The sequence below is a fragment of the Gymnoscopelus microlampas genome, assembly GCF_963454915.1.
Source record: "Gymnoscopelus microlampas genome assembly, chromosome: 6".
In the NCBI taxonomy this organism is placed as follows: Eukaryota; Metazoa; Chordata; class Actinopteri; order Myctophiformes; family Myctophidae; genus Gymnoscopelus; species Gymnoscopelus microlampas.
The window spans coordinates 2,468,061-2,490,087 of NC_139943.1; the positions used below are offsets into that span (position 1 = coordinate 2,468,061).

General features: G+C 43.8%; 1 protein-coding gene and 1 long non-coding RNA gene across 2 annotated transcripts in view; one reads left to right on the plus strand and one right to left on the minus strand.

Moving 5' to 3' along the window:
- Positions 1-9,298: 9,298 nt before the first annotated feature.
- LOC311047746 lies at positions 9,299-13,279 on the plus strand. Its single transcript, XR_014601045.1, has 4 exons — positions 9,299-9,996; positions 10,076-10,747; positions 10,884-12,701; positions 12,922-13,279. It is a non-coding gene; the product is annotated as an uncharacterized lncRNA (long non-coding RNA).
- Positions 13,280-13,396: 117 nt separating this feature from the next.
- The window catches only part of LOC311047739 (matrix metalloproteinase-15-like), a 40,205-nt gene continuing 31,574 nt past the window's right edge, over positions 13,397-22,027 (minus strand). Inside the window, exons 8-10 of the mRNA XM_084060568.1 lie at positions 20,333-20,483; positions 19,910-20,025; positions 13,397-14,577 (exon numbers count right to left, since the gene is read on the minus strand). Of these exons, the coding sequence (XP_083916694.1) occupies positions 14,084-14,577; positions 19,910-20,025; positions 20,333-20,483 (761 nt within the window). The 3' untranslated portion in view covers positions 13,397-14,083. The remainder of the gene's footprint in view (positions 14,578-19,909; positions 20,026-20,332; positions 20,484-22,027) is intronic.

Sequence of the window (22,027 nt, forward strand, 5' to 3'; positions counted from 1 at the left end):
AAAACACTTGAATCACATGAGGACTATTTTGGAAACATCTGGGATTATAAATGTTAAGTGTAGTTCACTTTAAAGGAGAATTTTGGACTAAGTTTTTCTTACCTTTTCTATGACGTTATGATATCTTAGGATGAATGGTACAGTAGAACATTTTCATAACTCCATCCCGGGTCCGCCACAGCTTAAAACGTGCGCGGATAGGCCTTGCGTTAGATCACATATTTTAATAGCTTTTTTTGTTTAGAGATCTGACGTTCATAGTGACAGAACACTGTCAAAAAAAAAAAAATCTAAGTCTCGCTAGATGAGATTGAAATCTCGCGCACGTTTTAAGCTGTGCCGGACCCAGGATGGAGTTATGAAAATTTTCTACTATACCATTCATCCTAAGATATCATAACGTCATAGAAAAGGTAAGAAAAACTTAGTCCAAAATTCTCCTTTAAGCCCGATTCTATATTTTGTCGTACTGTACGAGGATGCCGATCAACACGCTCACAACAAGCCATTGCGAGCTTGTAGATCAGCTATTTTCGGGCACGAGATCAAAGGTTTTCAGCAGAGATCAAAAGTTCATCTCCTGACATTTCCTAAGCCCTAGTTCGTAGTAGTGACAGGATTAAGTAGTATGGTACTTATACACAGCAGGGCTGGTCTAAACCCTGGATTAGCTGTACACATTTGATGTGAACTCTTCTGAACATCAATTTCAGCAACAAATCAATCGTTGGATTTTATTAGTACAGGGATGACATATACTGATACTTCTGTTTACTGTTTGTTGTACAGTAACTGACAAGAACGTTTTAATTCATAAGGACAATGTACTACTAATAATGTATGTGTTCATTTATCCATTTGTAACTCAGTGCACAAAATGTAACCAAATTGGTTACAACGTTGGTTACATTTGCACAGTAAATTGAGTTAAATTAACACTGAGGATTTTGATTATGTATAATGGGACACACCTCCACACGCTACATCTGCGACCTCAGCTGAGCTGACATTCTCCATAACAAGACAAGCTCTTCAGCACATAACTTGTTATCAAGCCCCACTACTCACTGTATCAAGGTGAAAAGGTACCACAGACACAGAATGATGGATTTGTCCTTACCTGTGTGTTTAGAAGTGGTCCTGCATTCCTGTGGTGGCGAGAGAAGAGTCCAGCGTGTGTTCTGTTCTGTTGGGATTTAGCTCGATAGGGCTAACAAGCTAACAGGATTAGCAGAAAACCCACCTGAAGCCAAGGACACCTCATCCCTGGAGTTTACCAAGCATTACCACCACCACCTCCTGCATCAGGGAACACAGACTGTCACAGCCTCACAAAGGAAAGGGAAAGGGAGGAATTATATATTTTTCACACCCAGCAGATGGCTGCTCAGATGGTGACATTATTGTTGGCACACAATACCCCCCCCCCCCCCCTTGATAAACAGCGCTTTAAGTGACAATAACACACACCCATAGGACTAGGAGTCTATAGCCTACAGATGTTACCATTTTTATCAGAAACAAATCTCCGAATTATTTATGGAAGTTATGGAAGCTGCACTCTCCTCATACTGTACCTCAACCATGTGGTCCAGTGGTTCTCAAAAAGGTGTGCCAGGACGAGACACAATTAAGGCACACCTGGAGTGTGTCTCGGCCTGGGATTAAAACCCAAGACCCCCCCACCCCCCCTCCAAGACCCTATAGGGTTCAAGTGGTTTAGCCCTTTAAAACCTGCACATCCAGGTGGCTTGATGTTTTGCTCTTTTGACTTTTCACTCTGTGTTTGGAGGTAATCTCAACATGTCACGGTGTAGCCTATCTTGAGATTACCCTTTGGTGTTCATTGGGCGGTTAACCACTTTAACCCCTATGTCAGGGGTCTTCAACGTTTTCAGGCCAAGGACCCCCCTAGCTGAGAGAGAGATGAAGCAGGGACCCCTTCTATAATTGTGTTTCAGATAAACTTTTGTTGCTCTTTTTTTCCCCTCTACACCTATAACTCTTTGCCAAAAATAGCCGATCTACAAGCTCACAACGCCTCGCTCTGCGAGGCGTTGTGAGCTTGTAGATCTGCTATTTTTGGCTAAAGTTCTCCTCAGAAAAGGGATGCTAGGGTTCAAGTGGTTAATGTAAAAACAAAAAATCATATCACACAAAGATTTGGGGGACCCCCTGTAGTAACTCTGAGGGCCCCCTAGGGCATTGGTTCTCAAAGTGGGGTCCGGGGACCCCCAGGGGTCCTTGAGGGAGTTCCAGGGGGTCCCCAGCTAAATGATGGATATTAGGAACCAAATGGACCCTTATGGGTCTGTAACTCTGTGTACAAATGGAACCAAATGGACCCTAACGGGTCCATTTGGTTCCATTTGTACACTCTCAGAGTTAAATTAACATTGATTTTACAATATAAATTGGGGTCCAAGAGATAGAAATGCCATTAAACTGGGGGTCCGTGCAATTAAAATGTTTGAGAATCACTGCTAGAGCCGTAAAAATCTTCTCTTATGGGGGGTCCCTGGCATATCTTTTCAAATGGGGGTCCACGGGCTAATAAGTGTCAATTTGGGGGTCCTTGGCACGAAAAAGTTTGAGAACCACTGCCCTAGGGGTCCCGGACCCCCTGTTGAAGACCCCTGCCCTATATGTACTGTACATCAGCTATTCTTTACTGTCTGCCATTGATAGCAGGCAGCTCTGTGAACTGTCCATTACCCCCCCCCGCTGAGTGAGTAGACAGAAAATCTTATAATTAGCATTAGTGAGGATCAATTATATGACGATAATGATGTCTCTCACCTGCATTATGAGATTACACACTATGTATTATATCCACTGCACCTGTATCTGTTTCTACAACAGAAACAGATACATACGTCATTTCAGGAGGTAAAAAAAAAACTATCCACAACTTTCCTAGTGCATGGTGGGCATGTAGTGCATCACTTCCTGTCCATTTGATCAGGTATATAGCATGAGAACTCGTTCTCATGCTATTCATCAAAAATGTGGAATGCCCTACCAAAAGGATTAAAGGAGTGTAAAACCCTACTCACTTTCAAAAATGCCCTAAAGATACACCTTCAGGAGGTTGCAATTCAAAAATGGCCCTTGTCCAAGTCCTAACCTACCCCATGTCCTAACCTAACCTACCCCCTACCCCCCCCCCCCCCCCTCTCTTTGTTCTCTTGTACATGTTTTTTACTCTTCATACCAGTAACCTGTAAACTGATTGTATGACATTCTGTATAGTAGTGTGTATATCTGTCTGTCTCTTATATGTCATCATGATTTGTGTGCATGAGGATCTCATCTTAAACAAGCTCAGTGCTTAATGAGTCTTCCGGTTTAGTAGACCTTGTATTGTGAATGTGTACTTCCATGTACTGTTATGTACTGTCATGTACTGTTCTCATGTCTTACTAAATAAAGTACATCAATCAATCAATCAAGGTATCAGGGATCAAATCGACAGGATGTGATGCTAACCATGCCCTAGGAAACGTATGGATAGGGGGAGGGGCATTGGAGGGCAAAATAATAGGGATGCCAGGTTGACAGTGGTTAATACATGTATGGTTGCAGACAAGAACACGTGTGTCACAATGTCACATGAAGACGGATGGGCATGGATTGAGATGCCCAGAGTTGGTGAAAATATGCATCGAGAAGTGAATTTGAGATCGTCTACCAAAGCAAACGGTGAAAACAGCCGCAATGTGTTTCTGCAGGTAAACACCACCACACTACTCCAGTGTGTTTCTGCAGGTAAACACCACCACACTACTCCAGTGTGTTTCTGCAGGTAAACACCACCACACTACTCCAGTGTGTTTCTGCAGGTAAACACCACCACACTACTCCAGTGTGTTTCTACAGGTAAACACCACCACACTACTCCAGTGTGTTTCTGCAGGTAAACACCACCACACTACTCCAGTGTGTTTCTACAGGTAAACACCACCACACTACTCCAGTGTGTTTCTACAGGTAAACACCACCACACTACTCCAGTGTGTTTCTGCAGGTAAACACCACCACACTACTCCAGTGTGTTTCTACAGGTAAACACCACCACACTACTCCAGTGGCTGATAACTGCTGGAAATGATTGGTAAAATAATTGTAATAAATAATAATAATAATACTAATAATAATAATAATAATAATACAAATAATACAAATAATAAAACAATATTATGTTTTGATATGTAAACACATGGCAAAGTTACACTCTATTCCTTTAGCCCATAAAGACTTGGAACGTATCTGTGTCACTTTAGATTTCTTTGGCTATTCAATTAGCCAAAAAATAGCAGATCTACAAGCTCATAGCGCGGCACAGAGTGCCGCGCTATGAGCTTGTATATCTGCTATTTTAGAAAAATATTCCAAAAACTGTTAGGATTTAGATTTTTTTTAAGAATGGCCTCAGGTCTTAACGGGTTAAAATAATATATTCCTTTAAATCACAGGACACAACTTGTGACAGGTCAGTAGGTCCACTGGGGTGGCTGGCGGGCAGTGTGTCCACTCCAGTCAGCCAGGAGCAGGCACTGGGATGATCCCATTATGAGCTTATGAGGGGATAAGCTGGGAGCCACCCAGAGCAACATGCCAGCACCTTACTGCACCTTACTGCTGGCCTCAATCCTGTAGCACCCAATGATACAGCTGCTCCACACACACACACCATTTACCCAATGATACAGCTGCTCCACACAGTTCAACAAAAAATGTGATGGAAATGGAGCTACACTTCCCTTTCTAACTCCTGCCCTTTGTACCAAGACATCAGACACCAAAAACTCCCATATCTGCTGGATGAAGTACAACAATGTGCTAACAGCAACATGTGTGATCTGTTGTGACAGGAGAAGGATGTCTAAAGGAACACAACCATCTTATGGACTGATGATAAGTGTGTTCTGGCACTGTGTGTACCAAGTTAATCTGAGTTACCAATAACTTCTCACCAGCTCTCACATAAAAACGGGAGGGGCGAGAACAGCACAGAGTTAACTACTGTACATATGGACAGAGCAACTAAAGACATTTAGGACAACTACTGTTTTTTTTGTGCCATTTTAAAAACATTTTAAAAAAAAATGCTCCTATTTAGTCTTAACTTGTTTTATACCAAGTGACTGCAAAACCTTGAAAAAGTGTTGCTATTTGTTTCAAAATGTTTATACCAAGCTACTTTTGCCCACATGTACCATTCCTGCAACAGCAAATGATTTGTTTAAATGGTTTTATAAGCTAGTTCTTCTAAGTTGCAATGTGACACAGCCCTGTTTACTTTACACAATCCGTTATTCCCTTTGAATTGTACATAAAGATCAGTTCTGATACTTTTATTTGACACTTGCTTTGGCAAATGTAAACGTATGATTTCACATGCCAATAAAGCTCCTTTGAATTGAACAGAGAGAGAGAGAGAGAGAGAGAGAGAGAGAGAGAGAGAGAGAGAGAGAGAGAGAGAGAGAGAGAGAGAGAGAGAGAGAGAGAGGGAGGGAGAGAAAGGGAAAGCTAAAGCCTGAGTGGCTGAGCTGTGATGGAAGTTAATCCTGATGACTTCTGGCATTAAGATGCACCCACTCAAACATTAGACAGACCCCCAGCACGCATGGACTGCAGTGCAAGCACACACACACACACACACACACACACACACACACACACACACACACACACACACACACACACACACACACACACACACACACACACACACAGTGGCGTGCACAGACATTTTGAGGGGCAGGTGCTCAAGTAAATTATACTTTTTTTTGTTTACTTGGCCTGCTCTTTTTTCCCTCTACACCTATACCTCTTTGCCAAAAATAGCAGATCTACAAGCCCACAACGCCTCGCAGTGCGAGGCGTTGTTGGGCTTGTAGATCTGCTATTTTTGGCTAAAGTTCTCCTCAGAAAAGGGATGCTAGGTTTCGAGTGGTTATGGTAAAAAGAAAAATCCTATCACATAAAGATTTGGCGGACCCCCTGTAGTAACTCTGAGGACCCCCTAGGGGTCCCGGACCCCCTGTTGAAGACCCCTGGTGTGGCACTTCTGGTCAAGAGGGCAAAGGGCAGGTGCTCTAGCACCACCTAGAGTCTATCTGTGCACGTCCCTGCACACACACACACACACACACACACACACACACACACACACACACACACACACACACACACACACACACACACACACACACACACACACACACACACACACACACACACACACACACACACGCACACACGCATATGTGAACAAACATTGTCATTCATGTGTTTCTTTACCTCACTCCATGTGTTCCATGTCTGTTCTTCCATCATACTGTTCCTACTGTGGCCTCCAACAGCTTTTAATGGGAATTTAGCAACACATTTACAACATTACATCGAAGTACACTTGTGACCCCTGGTGGACAGAAATAAAAGAACCGTACGGACACCATTGCACAGCAAAAAGTTGCACATATGGTTCCGTTAAGTTACACAGCGTGAAAGAAATGCACACGCACACACACACACACACACACACACACACACACACACACACACACACACACACACACACACACACACACACACACACACACACACACACACACACACACACACACACACACACACACACACACACACACACACACACACACACACACACACACACACACACACACACACACACACACACACACACACACACAGGGCTCAGAATGAGTGCACCCGAGAGACTCGTTTAGCCTTTTACCGGTTTATTTTAGTGTGATTCAAGGCAGAGAAAAAAAAAACACAGAAACATTCTCTAGCTACACACACACACAGGCGATACAGACCATGCCCTGCATGCATCAACACCGGGCCTGAGTTATACATGGTCGTGCGCGTTGAGCCGCGCGCATTGGGAATAGGAGATCTGTAAGCTCACCAGTGGTGGAAAAAGTACTCAAAGTAAAAGTCCAGAATAAAAAATGTACAGAATAAAAAATTACAAAAGTATTGGCATCAAAATGTACTTAAAGTACCAAAAGTACTAGATATTTGAAAATAGCCCAGGTTTAAAATAGGTTTAAAGTGGTTAGTGTATGTTTCATTATATGATAATTTATATCTGAAAAGTAACTAAAGTTTTAAGTAAATGTAAAGTAAATGTAGTGGAGTAAAAGTACAATATTTGCCTCTGAGATGTAGTGGAGTAGAAGCAAAAGTATTGGAAATACTCAAGTAAAGTACAAATACCTCAACATTGTACTTAAGTACAGTACTTAAGTAAATGTACTTAGTTACTTTCTACCACTGAAGCTCACGACGCGTTGCAGGCGCCACGCGCTATTAGATCCGCTGTTTCCGGCGCACGGAACCATCGCACAACTAAGTATAAATCATCCTTTTACAAGTACCGTCACAATCATGTTTTTACTGTGATTCTGCTCATCAAAAGGCACAGAGCTCAAACAGAAGCAAAATGTACAAAAACGAGAGATGATCAAAATCAAAAGTCTAATAAAGAATCATACGAAAATAAGATTCTCTCACACACGTAAGGAAACCCCCCTTCCCCCACCACACACACACACGCACACGCACACGCACACACACGCGCACACACACACACACACACACACACACACACACACATACACGTCCTAAAACTCATGAGATAATGTTGTTGAAATACTCCATTAACAGGCTGAAATACAGGAAAGGCTGTGGACCGACGAGCCCAGAGCAAAGACATGGTATAAAGAAAGAGCGCTGGTTCTATAATATCCTGTTGAGTTTGTTGCGTGTTATTACAACATAATAGCACTTGGGGGTGTTTGGAAAAACATTTCCTTTGGCTGCGTGTGGCATGATGTGTGTTTGTGCATGTGATGTGTGTCTGTTTGAGATAGATAGACAGACTGAGAGATATATAGAGAGAGACACACACACACACACACACACACACACACACACACACACACACACACACACACACACACACACACACACACACACACACACACACACACACACACACACACACACACACACACACACACACACACACACACACAGGGGCACATTTAACCACACAAACCCTACTATAGTATCCCTATCTTGGGGCAAACATTCAGTGAAAATAGCCTATTTATCTATCACTGCGTTTGAAGATTATTTTCAGAAGAGATTTGGTGTAGAGGGGAAAAAAGGAGGGGACCAAAGGTTTAAGTGCTTAAGAGACACAGAAAAAACTCAAGGCAAGTGATAAGGCAAGTAGCTTAACAATGAGCGAGCTGACCGCCCTGTGATTCAATGCTATGGCTAGTAAACACAAGGCTGTGCCAGGAGGGACAGAGCAGCGAGATAAGACAAAAAAGAGGAGACTAGAGCAGGGCTTCTTCAACGTTTTCAGGCCAAGGACCCCCTAGCTGAGAGAGAGATGAAGCAGGGACCCCCTACTCTATATTGTATAAAATTGTGTGTTCAGATTAAAGTTTTTTTTCACTTAGTCTGCTATTTTTCCCCCTCTACACCTATAGCCTCTTTGCCAAAAATAGCAGATCTACGAGCTTGTAGATCTGCTATTTTCGGCTAAAGCTCGCCTCAGAATAATAATTCTAGGGTTCAAGTGGTTAATGTAAAAAAAAAAAAAAATCATATCACACAAAGATTTGGCGGACCCCCTATAGTAGCTCTGAGGACCCCGTCTAGGGGTCCCGGACCCCCTGTTGAAGACCCCTGGACTATATAGAGCAAGAGAAACAGAGGAAGAGAGGAGGAGAAGAAGGTCCCAGAGGAAGTCATCTCAACAACAACAAGCAGAGAGTTGAGAGAGAGAGAGAGAGAGAGAGAGAGAGGAGCTGGAGTTTGTCAATGTAGGTCTCTCTCTCTCTCTCTCTCTCCCCTCAGTGTTAACTGAACTCACAGAGAGTTCAGACGGGACTGAATGAACACCACGGATTTTTAATGTGCTCCACATCTTGGCTGTAATCTCCTCTTTCCTTCCTCTGCCCGTTCCCCTCGTTCCCATCCCTTTCTCTCTCCCTTCCAACTCCCCCCCCATCCCCCCCCCCTCTCTCTCTCTCTCTCTCTCTCTCTCCCCCCCTCTCTCTCTCTCTCCCCCCCTCTCTCTCTCTCTCTCTCCCCCCCCCTCTCTCTCTCTCTCTCTCTCTCCCCCCCCCCCCCTCTCTCTCTACTGTACAGTCTTTGCATGTTTTTTTCTATTCTCCAGGCTCTACTGAATGCCTGACTGACGCAACCAAAAATCAGCACCATGTGTGTGTGTGTGTGTGTGTGTGTGTGTGTGTGTGTGTGTGTGTGTGTGTGTGTTAATGGAAACCAGACCCTGGCCCTCCAACCCCCCCCCCCCCCCCCCCCTCTGCACACGGCCCACACTCCATTCACTCTGGTCCACTTCAACATGAGCTAGCGAAAGACAAAAGATAGAAAGAGAGAGAGACAGAGACAGAGAGAGAGACAGAGAGAGAGAGAGACACACACACACACACACACACACACACACACACACACACACACACACACACACACACACACACACACACACACACACACACACACACACACACACACACACACACACACACACACACACACACACACACACAGATTGAGAGAAAGAGAGGAGAAGGGCGTTTGCTAGGCTACTCTTTACATTCAAGGGATGAACAGCTGGACTGGGAGAAAAAAAACTATCATGACTGTTAACTCCGTTAAGTTTATTATTCTACGTCGCCATTTCAATGTGAACGCTCATTTATAAATCTGTTTCCGCACGACACTCCTGTTATTAGCAGACGGGCGTGATGTGCCAGTGTGAAGAGCTGAAAGCAGCCGATCTGCGCCGTGGGCTTGTAGATCGGCTGTTTTCCGGTGCGTGACACACCGCCATTACAACTCGTCTCAGTTGTTATTGTGGTAGAAATGGGTGGAAGGAGAGGAGACCGGTGTCTGTGCGTCTGTGTGAGAGAAAAAAACTGTGTGCACGTAGAAGTGTGTGAGTGTGCACGTAGAAGTGTGTGAGTGTGCACGTAGAAGTGTGTGAGTGTGCACGTAGAAGTGTGTGAGTGTGCACGTAGAAGTGTGTGAGTGTGCACGTAGCCAAAAGGTGCACGTAGCGAAATCTGGAGCGTTCATTTAACTCCCCAAAGTGTAAAAACAAAATTGTGTGACGTGATGTGTGCGCGTGTGTGTGTGTGTGCGTGTGTGTGTGTGTGTGTGTTTGAAAGTCCATCCGTGTCTGCTGGGGGATCATGTGACATGGCATTGTGAGCGTGCACGTGTGTTTGTGAGAGTAGGAACGAATACACACACGCACACACACACACACACACACACACACACACACACACACACACACACACACACACACACACACACACACACACACACACACACACACACACACACACACACACACACACACACACACACACACACACACACACACACACGCAGCTGTCTTTCACATTCCTGTGTTGGTGGGAGGAACCAGCCCCCCCGTTCTGGTGCCTGCTGTGTTTATAAGGCCTTACATAAAGAGTACAACATCACATACACACATATGCACACGCACACGCACACACACACACGCACACACACGAGGGACCGTGACAAGACAAAGGCAGCAACACGTTGGAATGAAGAGCACAGAAAGTGCAACATCTGTCCTCATGGACACAATGAAAAGGTCACATCTGGCTGAACACTGACAAAGTACATTTGACTTACTGTACTATACTGTGAATACTGTACTAGTACTGTACTAATACTGTACTAGTACTGTACGAATACTGTACTAGTACTGTACTAATACTGTACTAGTACTGTACTAATACTGTACTAGTACTGTACTAATACTGTACTAGTACTGTACTAAAGTACATGGTTTAGAGTAACCTGTACTTTACTTGATCATTTGTATTTTGGGACACGTTCTCTTCCACTACTTTTCAAAGACAAATATTGCTTTTTTTGGGGGGGGGAATTATGGATTAACCACTTAGAAGCTGTATTTAAAAAAAGAATAAGTGAAAATAGCAGATGTACAAGCTCACAACGCGTTGGCCTCACGTTGTGATCCGCGGCCCAAAACACACATCAATCAATTTCAGGGGTCCTCCACATGAAGACATTTGAGAATGTCTGTCATATACATAAGACAGACAGGTGACAAATGATTTAACCCATTGATACCTGGAACGCATCTGTGTCACTTTAAATTTCTTTGGCTATTCGAAAATAGCAGATATACAAGCTCATAGCGCGGCACCGAGTGCCACGCTATGAGCTTGTAGATCTGCTATTTTTGAAAAATATTGAAAAAAAAATGTTTAGATTTTTTTTTTTTAAACTGTTAGGATTTAGAAAACATTTTTAAGAATGGCCTCAGGTCTTAATGGGTTAAATGAACGAAAAAAAACTGTGTGGAACTATAACGAACGCAGACGTGTCACCCCGTCTACGCATTATGTGCATTTGCGTGCATGTGCACACACTATGTGCATCTGTACACACTATGTGCATCTGTACACACTATGTGCATCTGTACACACTATGTGCAGTACTGACTGAACCACATTTACAAAGAAAACGACCACAGGAAAACATTGACATTGTTTGAAATGTCACTTTGGGAACGAGCATTATTAAAGCTACAATCACTATAATGTATAAAGTGTTATTTTAAGAGCTCCGTACGGTCGAGTACGTTAACATAATATAACTAGTACGTGTACAGTGGTTTGGAGGGGGTCTCCCTATACTCTTCCATTGAGACATTTATACTGGTTGACAATATCATTATTTGAAGCAGACAGCGCACCGGATTGGACATTACATGCGCCACCATCTTTATTGTATAGTTTGGGCCTACACTCTCCAAGAGGAGAGGGAGGCGACGGATATAAAACGTATGGATTGTAGCTTTAACAGCGCACAGAGACAAAAAAAAACTGTGAACCTGCCACGTGGTATGAAGAAACAAACACTTAATGACCATGGCGTTTAAAGGTAGGGTAAGTGATATTTTTTGGTTAAAACAAAAAGTATTTTGTTAAAAGGTTAAAGCACTATATTGTGATAGTAATCATTGCTATAGAGTGTTTGTTCAGTAACAGGAGTCTCCCCGTCTCTCCAGCTCTTTAATAAACAGAAAATACATTTTCCGGTAGGTGTCAAAATCTCAGCCAATCAGGAGAAAGTACCAATTTTTAAGCTTAATTTGTATAGTGTTCCAGTTCCAATTTTGTCTGCTCATTTCTTAGTGTCATCACTTCCAATTTCACTTGTTTAATCTGTATCCTGATTGAGTTCTCTGTCCTGGTTGGATAAAATTGGAAATGAAACTGAAACTGAAACGAAAATGCATTTTCTGTTTAATAAAGAGGTGGAGAGACAAGGAGACTCCTGTTACTGAACAAACACTCTATAGCAATGAGTACTATCACAATATAGAGCTATTTAACATTTATTTTAACCAAAGCAAATCACTTACCCTACCTTTAATGTAACCACTTAAACCCTATATATATATATATAGTACTTTGGGTGCGTTTGGAAACATGCTCTGAGAATCCGGTGTCAGAGCGCGCTCTGGTGTTGATGTCATTTAGTCGTATCGGTTCATTTATGAACGGTCGGAGTCGCCAGTTTCATCTTTTAAAAATACATTCAATTCACCCCATGTATTAACCCATTAAGACCTGGAACGCACCTGTGTCGCTTTAGATTTCCTTGGCTGTTCAAAAATAGCATATATACAAGCTCATAGCGCGGCACCGAGTGCCGCGCTATGAGCTTGTAGATCTGCTATTTTTGAAAAATCTTGAAAAATAAAGTTGTTGTTTTTTCAAAAAACTGTTAGGAATTAGATTTTTTTTTAAGAATGGCCTTGGGTCTTAAAAGGGATAAACCTGTTTTGTTGTTACACGTAGATGTCTAAACGAGGAGTGCCAAACAACCATCGCCTTTTGCAATGACTTCCATTTCCAAACGGCGACGCTCCGACCATTCTGGCTTTTCCAAACCACCAGAGGGCGCTCCGACTAACTCTCACAGAGTGTTATTTTCCGAACGCACCCTTCGTTGTCCGGAGTCCCCCTGGGGATCTCTACTAAAAGGGCATTGAGAACCACTGCTCTAATAGGGGACGCTAGGGTGTTTAAAGGACAACTTTGTTTTTTTACAACCAAGGTTTATGTTTTAGATTGTAATTAAAGTAAATAAAAGATAGGTTTTTTTTTTTTTTTCATTTACTGCTTTCTATAGTTTTAGCAATTTTCGCGATATCTTTTACAGTGGGCGGGGGCATTCTGTCCGGTGGCTAAATGTGCCTTTTTTTACACAATAAAAAAGGTCCTGTGGTCTTTGATGGCCAGATGTGAGTTATTGGGGGCTAGAAGAGCTACTGTAAATAATAATAAAGAAAACGCCAGGTTATTGTGTAAAAGAAAGACATATTTAGCCACCGGACAGAATGCCCCCGCCCACTGTAAAAAAAGATCGCGAAAATTGCTAAATCAATAGAAAGCAGTCAATTAAAAAAAATTAACACTCATCTTTTATTTACTTTAATTACAATCTAAAACATAAACCTTGGTTGTAAAAAAACAAAGTTGTCCTTTAACCCATTGAGACCTGGAACTGTGTCATTTTTTGATTTGAGCTAAAAAGCATTATTTTACACTTTGGGCTATTCAAAAATAGCAGATATACAAGCTCATAGCGCGGCACTCTTGTAGATCTGCTATTTTTGAAAAATCGTGAAAATGTGTGCAAATCTTCTGAATAGATATATTTTTAAAGCGAACATTTTTAACTCAAATCTTTGCTTCTGGGGGGTCCCTGGAACAAAATATTTTGACGGGGTTCCGCGGCCAAAAACATATCATTCTGGGGGTCCTTGACATGAAAAAGATTGAGCACCACTGATATAGAAACATACGTTTTTCAGAAAACTGTTGAGATTTAGGAGACATGTAGAATCGGCTTCAGGTCTCAATGGGTTTTAAGTGGTTTAATTGCGGTTGGGGGGGTTGCATCATCGTCACCGTCATCATGGTCATCATCATACCCAGTCCTGCAGAGAGCGTTTGCAGTGGACCAGGGCCCGGGGCGTCTCCTTCTTGTTGAGCGTCCTGAGGATGGCGTAGATCAGCACCAGGATGCACAGGATGAGCACCAGCGGAGCGGTCACCATGACCAGGGTCATGACCTTATTGGAGTCGTTCTCCGCCACCCGCACCACCACGTTGACCTCCTCCTCCTCCGTGTCCTTGTCCTCCGGCGGAGCGTCCTCGTCCGGGACGTGGTTGTTGTAGTCGTCCTCGTCGTTCGGGGTCCGGCGGCCGTTATCGGGGTCCGAGGGGGGGCCCGCCGGCCTACTGTCTCTGCCCGCGTCGGTGGTGGGGTCGGGGTCGGGGTCGGGGTCCGGGTCGGGGTCGCGGACCCCCTGGCAGCCCATGAAGTCCTTGAGGATGGAGCGAGGGTAACCCTGGTCCGCTTTGGTCCGGCTGTTATCGAACCTCCAGTAGTTGCTGCCTTTGTAGAAGTAGGTGTAGGCTGCAACGGGAAAAAAAACAAAAACAGATTTTTTTTATTTTTTTTAAAGATATTTTTTGGGGCTTTTATGCCTTTATTTGGACAGGACAGTAGGCTGACAGGAAATGGGGAGAGAGATGGGGGGAAGTCATACAGCAAAGGTCGTCGGGAACGGGAGTCGAACCCGCGACACGCTGTCAAGCTGGATTACCAGCGTATGTGGTATGCGTCTGGACCGCTAGGCCAGTGGACGCCCAACAGATTTTTTTTTAATTGAAACAAATTTGATGGTATGATTCAAATTCCAAAAGTATAAAAAGTGGCAGATGTACAAGCTCAAGCAGATCTGCTGCTTTTGCTGCTTTTGTGTGTGACGCTGTAGTATGATCAAGTAGAGCATTCATTTACAAAAAAAAACACAAATATGGATATAAGAGATTTCTAGTTTTTGACTAGCCTGGAACACCTGACTCGGATGCTATCAATGCATTGAATGGGACATTATCACCTTTTATTAGACCATTGAATGGGCAAAGTAGGCGACCTACTTACCTACCCGCGATTTATCAGACCATTCATTGTGTGTTATCAAGACATACTGACCTACCAACGGAGATGACTTAAATAGTTCAGTTTCGGTTTTGTTTGTTTTGGTTTGGGACCATGGCGGAGGCGCGCAGTCTCAGGCGAGCTGGAGCCCCGCGAAGGACCACCGAGGGAGCTAAAGCGACGAGTTGCCGTCCTGAGCGGTGCGACGTTCGCCTGAGCCTACTCAGCGCCGTTGGAGTTATGTACCGATAGGCACAGAATCGTAAATATTGTTGTGGGGACTGCTCCGCCTCCAAAGTAGGTCAGTAGCTCCTGATTACGCCCAATGAATGGTCGGACAAATCGCGGTAGGTCCGTGTATCGCCTACTCGTCGCCTACTCGCCCATTCAATGGTCTGATAAAACGTGATAATCTCCCATTCAATGCATTGATAGCATTCGAAGCCGGTGCCTGGAAACCAAACCAATCTGCCATTGCAAAAAAAAAAAAAAAAAATGCCCTCTGCAGATTTGGTTTGGCACCGCTCAGTTGCGATTGGATTTCACTCCCTTCCGAAGTATAGCGAGGGACCAATCAGGGCCCAGTATGCAAATATGGGGGGGGTTTATCACCGGAGGCATTTTTTTTATTCTTCCCTTGTAAATCAGGGACGTGCACAGATATACTCTAGGTGGTGCTAGAGCACCTGCCCTTTGCCCTCTTGACCAGAAGTGCCCTTTTGAAAAAAAGGAAAAATAAAGTATTATTTTTTTCATTTTACAGCAGGGGTCTTCAACAGGGGGTCCGGGACCCCTAGGGGCTCCTCAGAGTTACTACAGGGGGTCCCGCCAAATCTTTATGTGATATGATTTTTCTTTTTACCATAACCACTCGAAACCTAGCATCCCTTTTCTGAGGAGAACTTTAGCCAAAAATAGCAGATCTACAAGCTCACAACGCCTCGCGCTGCGAGGCGTTGTGGGCTTGTAGATCGCCTATTTTTGGCAAAGAGGTATAGGTGTAGAGGGAAAAAAGAGCAGACCAAGCAAAAAAAAAAAAAAAAAAAATTTGACTTGAGCACCTGCCCCTCAAAATGTCTGTGCACGCCACTGTGTAGAAGCTTTGAAACCCATAACAATACAAACTACTATTGATTTAGCTCATTTCAACACAACATGTTTTGGCTTTTGTGTTTAATTTTGTCAGGTTTTTGTCTAGCTAAAAAAAGAAATGGAGGAAAACTGAAACAAACCCTAGAGACTCAACATTACTCAATGTTATCAACTTCTGGGCATGTCATGATAGGCGACATTCGACAGAAATAGGCTAACATTCTGCGAAAAAGGGGGGGGGGGGGAGGAGGGGGCCAAGTACACCACCCTGGGAGACCCTGCACCTCTCATCTAAGAGATTTGGTGTAGAGGGGAAAACTAGGTGGACAAGTACACACCCCTGGGAGCCAAGTACGGACCCCCAATGAAGTATATAGAGTGGCCATAAGTGTCCATAAAAACTAAACCTCATGTTCAATTGAAAACTGAGCACCATACATACTTCTCCGCCAGAAGATCGTACGTATGTGTGTGTGTGTGTGTGTGTGTGTGTGTGTGTGTGTGTGTGTGTGTGTGTGTGTGTGTGTGTGTGTGTGTGTGTGTGTGTGTGTGTGTGTGTTTCTGCAGCTAACCACACTAACCACTAGGCCGATGAGCATCGTATCTCATGTGCACGCTGACAGCTAGGCCTACAGTATACGACCACAATTCTGTGAGAGAAAAAAATCGAATCGGTCACTGAAAATAATGTCATTTTGGGGAATTTATGATTGCGGTATCGCCATGACGATTTACCATGAGGCACACGATGGATTGGTCGCTCTGCTCGGGCCAAGAGACCAATTAGCTCTGGAGTAACAGCGGCACAGTACTGTAAGGACACTGTGTGTCCTCTTATTATTTATTTTATTTATTTGTCCTGCATAAAGCAAGCTTTGTTGAGGGTGTATTGATTGATTAACGCATTAAAGGAGGAGTTCACCCAAAAAATTACTTATTTTCTATCAATTGCACACCCTATGAAGCCTTGAATCAATGGATTCGTTTTGGTTTTTGTGGCATTCCTAAGCTAATAATTTGATTCCCGTCTCCTACCGGCTAATGTATACGGTAGGAGACACAAAGTAGATTATTTGTGTCTCCTACTCGAAACACACACGGTCATCAAATTATTGGCTTAGGAATGCCACAAAAACAAAAATAAATCCATGAAATCAAGGCTTCATGGGGTGTGTAATTGATAGAAAATAAGTCATTTTTTGGGTGAACTCCTCCTTTAAAGGGATATTTCACTTTCAAAACAATTGTGGGTAACTTTATCGTCTACTCAGGCTTTAGTGACTGTGAACACCCCAGACCGTTTTTAAGTTGCTTGATTCAGTATTTAGATATTTGATATTCATTTTATCAGACTCGGCCCCTTCCTATACAAACCCATTGCGACTTCAAACTCCATTTTAACCATGTTAGATTCATCAAAAACACCCGTCCTTGGTGTACATCTGCTATTTTATTTTCTAATATTCGAAAAATAATACATAAATCTTCTGTTCTGGGGGTCCCTGCCACAAAACCTTTTCAGATGGGGGTCCGCGGCCAAATACATATATATTATTTTATTGTATGTGCACACCCTCTCCCATTTTGACGCATTTAAAAATGAGGCAGCCCTACCCTGGGTCTACATTCCAAACAGACCAGCGGAGACACTAGCTAACCCATTAAGACTTCGAACGCATCTGTGTCGCTTTAGATTTCTTTGGCTATTCAAAAATAGCAGATCTACAAGCTCATAGCGCGGCACCGAGTGCCGCGCTATGAGCTTGTAGATCTGCTATTTTTTTTAAATCGTGATTTTATTTTATTTTATTTTTATTTTTTTCAAAAAACTGTTTTTTTATTTAGAAAACATTTTTAAGAATCGCTTCAGTTCTTAATGGGTTAAATTTGGGTGGAGACTGAAAACCAAGCTATAGCGGAGAGACTTGCTTCATTTTGGGTGGAGATGCGATGTTGGCCGTGCATTAGAGAGCCTCTGCCAGGAATGTACTGTAGTTTTCCAATCTCCCAAACCGGAGCTCACATTCCTATGGTTTCTCTCTCATATTCCCCCTGATTAATTCATAATGTATTTTCGTAAGGTTGGGTCCCCGGGGCAGACACCAAAATACTCCTCCTTTGGGCCCGGAGCTGAAAAAAGGACCCCCTGTTTTGGAAAATGGTCCGCAGTAATGCCAAGTATCTAGTGAGTCACAGTGATGGACAAAGTACTTGAGTCAAAGTATAAATACTCCTGATAAAATATAACTCATTTAACTCAAGTGAAGGTTGCTCTGTCAAATTTGTACTTAACTTGCGTTAAAGTGCTGGACGAGTACAAATTACAAAGTATATTTTACTTTTATCATCAGTGAATTGCCTTATAAACATTTTGACATGTTCCAAAGAACTTTAGGAACATGATTTTCCAGAGCTTTTTCAAAATAATAGTGAAAATAGCAGATTTACAAGCTCAAAACGTATCTTAACATTCTTTATATTATCCTAGTATACACTGTACAAACATTATTGTTGTACAATATTATGTTATCATATACTATCTTACACTATTATATTTGCTACTATTGTTATTGCTACCACTTGTATCTCTCTCTCTCCCTCTCCCTCTCTCTCTCTCTTCTTTCCCCCCCGACACGGTCGAGGCAGAAGGCCCCCACCCTAGAGCCTAGGGTCTGCCTGACGTTTCTTCCAGTTAAGGGGGAGTTTTTCGTTGCCACTGTCGCAAAATTGCTTGCTCAGGGTGGGACTGTGGGGTCTCTGCTCTACATGTAAAGTGTCTTGTTGCTCAGGGTGGGACTGTGGGGTCTCTGCTCTACATGTAAAGTGTCTTGTTGCTCAGGATGGGACTGTGGGGTCTCTGCTCTACATGTAAAGTGTCTTGTTGCTCAGGATGGACTGTGGGGTCTCTGCTCTACATGTAAAGTGTCTTGTTGCTCAGGGTGGGACTGTGGGGTCTCTGCTCTACATGTAAAGTGTCTTGTTGCTCAGGGTGGGACTGTGGGGTCTCTGCTCTACATGTAAAGTGTCTTGTTGCTCAGGGTGGGACTGTGGGGTCTCTGCTCTACATGTAAAGTGTCTTGTTGCTCAGGATGGACTGTGGGGTCTCTGCTCTACATGTAAAGTGTCTTGTTGCTCAGGGTGGGACTGTGGGGTCTCTGCTCTACATGTAAAGTGTCTTGTTGTTCAGGGTGGGACTGTGGGGTCTCTGCTCTACATGTAAAGTGTCTTGTTGCTCAGGATGGACTGTGGGGTCTCTGCTCTACATGTAAAGTGTCTTGTTGTTCAGGATGGACTGTGGGGTCTCTGCTCTACATGTAAAGTGTCTTGTTGCTCAGGATGGACTGTGGGGTCTCTGCTCTACATGTAAAGTGTCTTGTTGCTCAGGGTGGGACTGTGGGGTCTCTGCTCTACATGTAAAGTGTCTTGTTGCTCAGGATGGGACTGTGGGGTCTCTGCTCTACGTGTAAAGTGTCTTGTTGCTCAGGATGGACTGTGGGGTCTCTGCTCTACATGTAAAGTGTCTTGTTGTTCAGGGTGGACTGTGGGGTCTCTGCTCTACATGTAAAGTGTCTTGTTGCTCAGGATGGACTGTGGGGTCTCTGCTCTACATGTAAAGTGTCTTGTTGTTCAGGATGGGACTGTGGGGTCTCTGCTCTACATGTAAAGTGTCTTGAGCAAGGTACTCGAGTAGTACATGTACTTAGTTACTTACCTCCATCGTCACTGAGGAAGGCTCCGTTTGGTGAGGAAGGGATCCTCCCCCATCTACTGATGGGTTTGGGGAAGTCTGAGTCAGTACTCCTACTCTCCTCATTGTAGCGCCAGTACCTACACACACACACGCACGCACGCGCGCACAAACACACACACACACACACACACACACGCACACGCACACGCACACGCACACACACACACACAGAGAGAGAGGTAATTGGGTTAATTTTACTCACATTTATTAATGTTTATGATGTGTCTGTGTGTGTGTGTGTGTGTGTGTGTGTGTGTGTGTGTGTGTGTGTGTGTGTGTGTGTGTGTGCGTGTGCGTGTGCGTGTGCGTGTGTGTGTGTGTGTGTGTGTGTGTCTGTGTGTGTGTGTGTGTGTGTGTGTGTGTGTGTGTGTGTGTGTGACGTACCTGTCTCCTCTGAAGAAGTAGGTGAACCCGTTGGGCTCCCACCAGATGGCGGTGTCGATGCGGTCAGCAGGAACTCCCTTACCGTATTCCTCTAGAGGCTGAGGGTACCCGGGCACCACGTCTGCCTCTCTGAACAACCAGTACCTATCATCTGAGAGAGAGACACAGAGACAGAGAGGGAGAGAGAGAGAGAGAGAGACGGAGTTAGATGACTAATAAGGCATTGTGTGTGTGTGTGTGTGTGTGTGTGTGTGTGTGTGTGTGTGTGTGTGTGTGTGCGTGTGCGTGTGCGTGTGTGTGTGTGTGTGAGGAGTTTGCATGTTCTCCCCATGTCTCCTAGGGTAGGTACCCTCACAGAAAACATGCAGTAATCCTGGTCTCTATTCACCTGTTTCCTAGGCTTGTGTTTTCCACTTCCTGTTGGATTTCATTGGATATCATTAGTCATCTGACCGGTTTCATTGGATTTCATTGGATCAAAAGACAGGAAGTGGAACACAGTGAAAAGCCTAGGAAACAGGTGGATACTGCCTCCCCCTGGTCAGCCCCGGCTGACCAGGAGGGGAAAGGAACTGGTTGTTGTAACATGGAGTCCACGCGCTATGTCCTACCGGGGAAATTCCCCCCTGTCAGGTGATAAGAAGCTCCTCATGCATTGAAGGAGGCATGAGCTCAGTTCTGGGCTCTCCCTATGCTTGCAGAGGGAGAGTAGCGCCCAGGATTACGTAGGCAATTGGCACTGGGTGAAAAAATTGGTTACAAAATCGTGGGATAAAAATGTTGAAGGAAAACAGGGTGAATATGGAACAAAGATGGATTTCTTGCTTTACATCTCTCAGATTTGTGCGTTCGAGTCCTAGAACAAAGATTACCAAAGTTTTGACCCAAATCTTCTAAAATGGTTATTATTTATTTATTATTACATTATCGACAAACAATTCATCTACCACTCTCAACTAGATTTTGAAAGGTTAAAAGTCTGAACACATCGGCTGCATAATTGCAGACACCGATGTCGACAGAAAAGTCAAACTAGACGCGTCGCAATTCCGGGGAAATTGCAAAGTGTGGTTGCGCCGACGCCGGTCGGACTATCATAATGTCGTCTGGACAGGTTTATCGCAGGGGTCCATAGATCACGTGTACCTATTTGTGTGAGATTTGGAAAAACATTGTAGGAAAAGGAGCAAAAAGTGTGTTTTGAAGAAAATTCAAAATGGCGGAAAATCTATCCTGACGCAAATGGGCGTAGCCTATATGGGGAGCTGCGTAATGACCCAAGGAATCTAGGGAAAAAGAAATTTTGATTTTACGACCTACGGTTCAAGAGTTATAGGCCAAAAGGTAAAGTGGGCTGTTATAGCGCCACCATGTGGCCGACTGGTGTGATTATTTTCATAATAATTTCGCAAAAAACTATTAACCTCCCCTCCAAATCTTGTAACTGTAGCCCTTACGGTTTCCGAGAAAAAAATACTTGAATGGGAGTTTTCGCAATTCCCATTAAAGTGGATGGGGAAATTGAATGCACAAATAAATCAATATCAAAAAATCTATCCTGACGCAAATGGGCGTGGCCTATATGGGGAGATGCGTAGTGACCCAAGGAATCCAGGTGAAAAGAAATTTTGATTTTCGGACCTACGGTTCAAGAGTTACAGGCCAAAACGTAAAGGGGGCTGTTATAGCGCCACC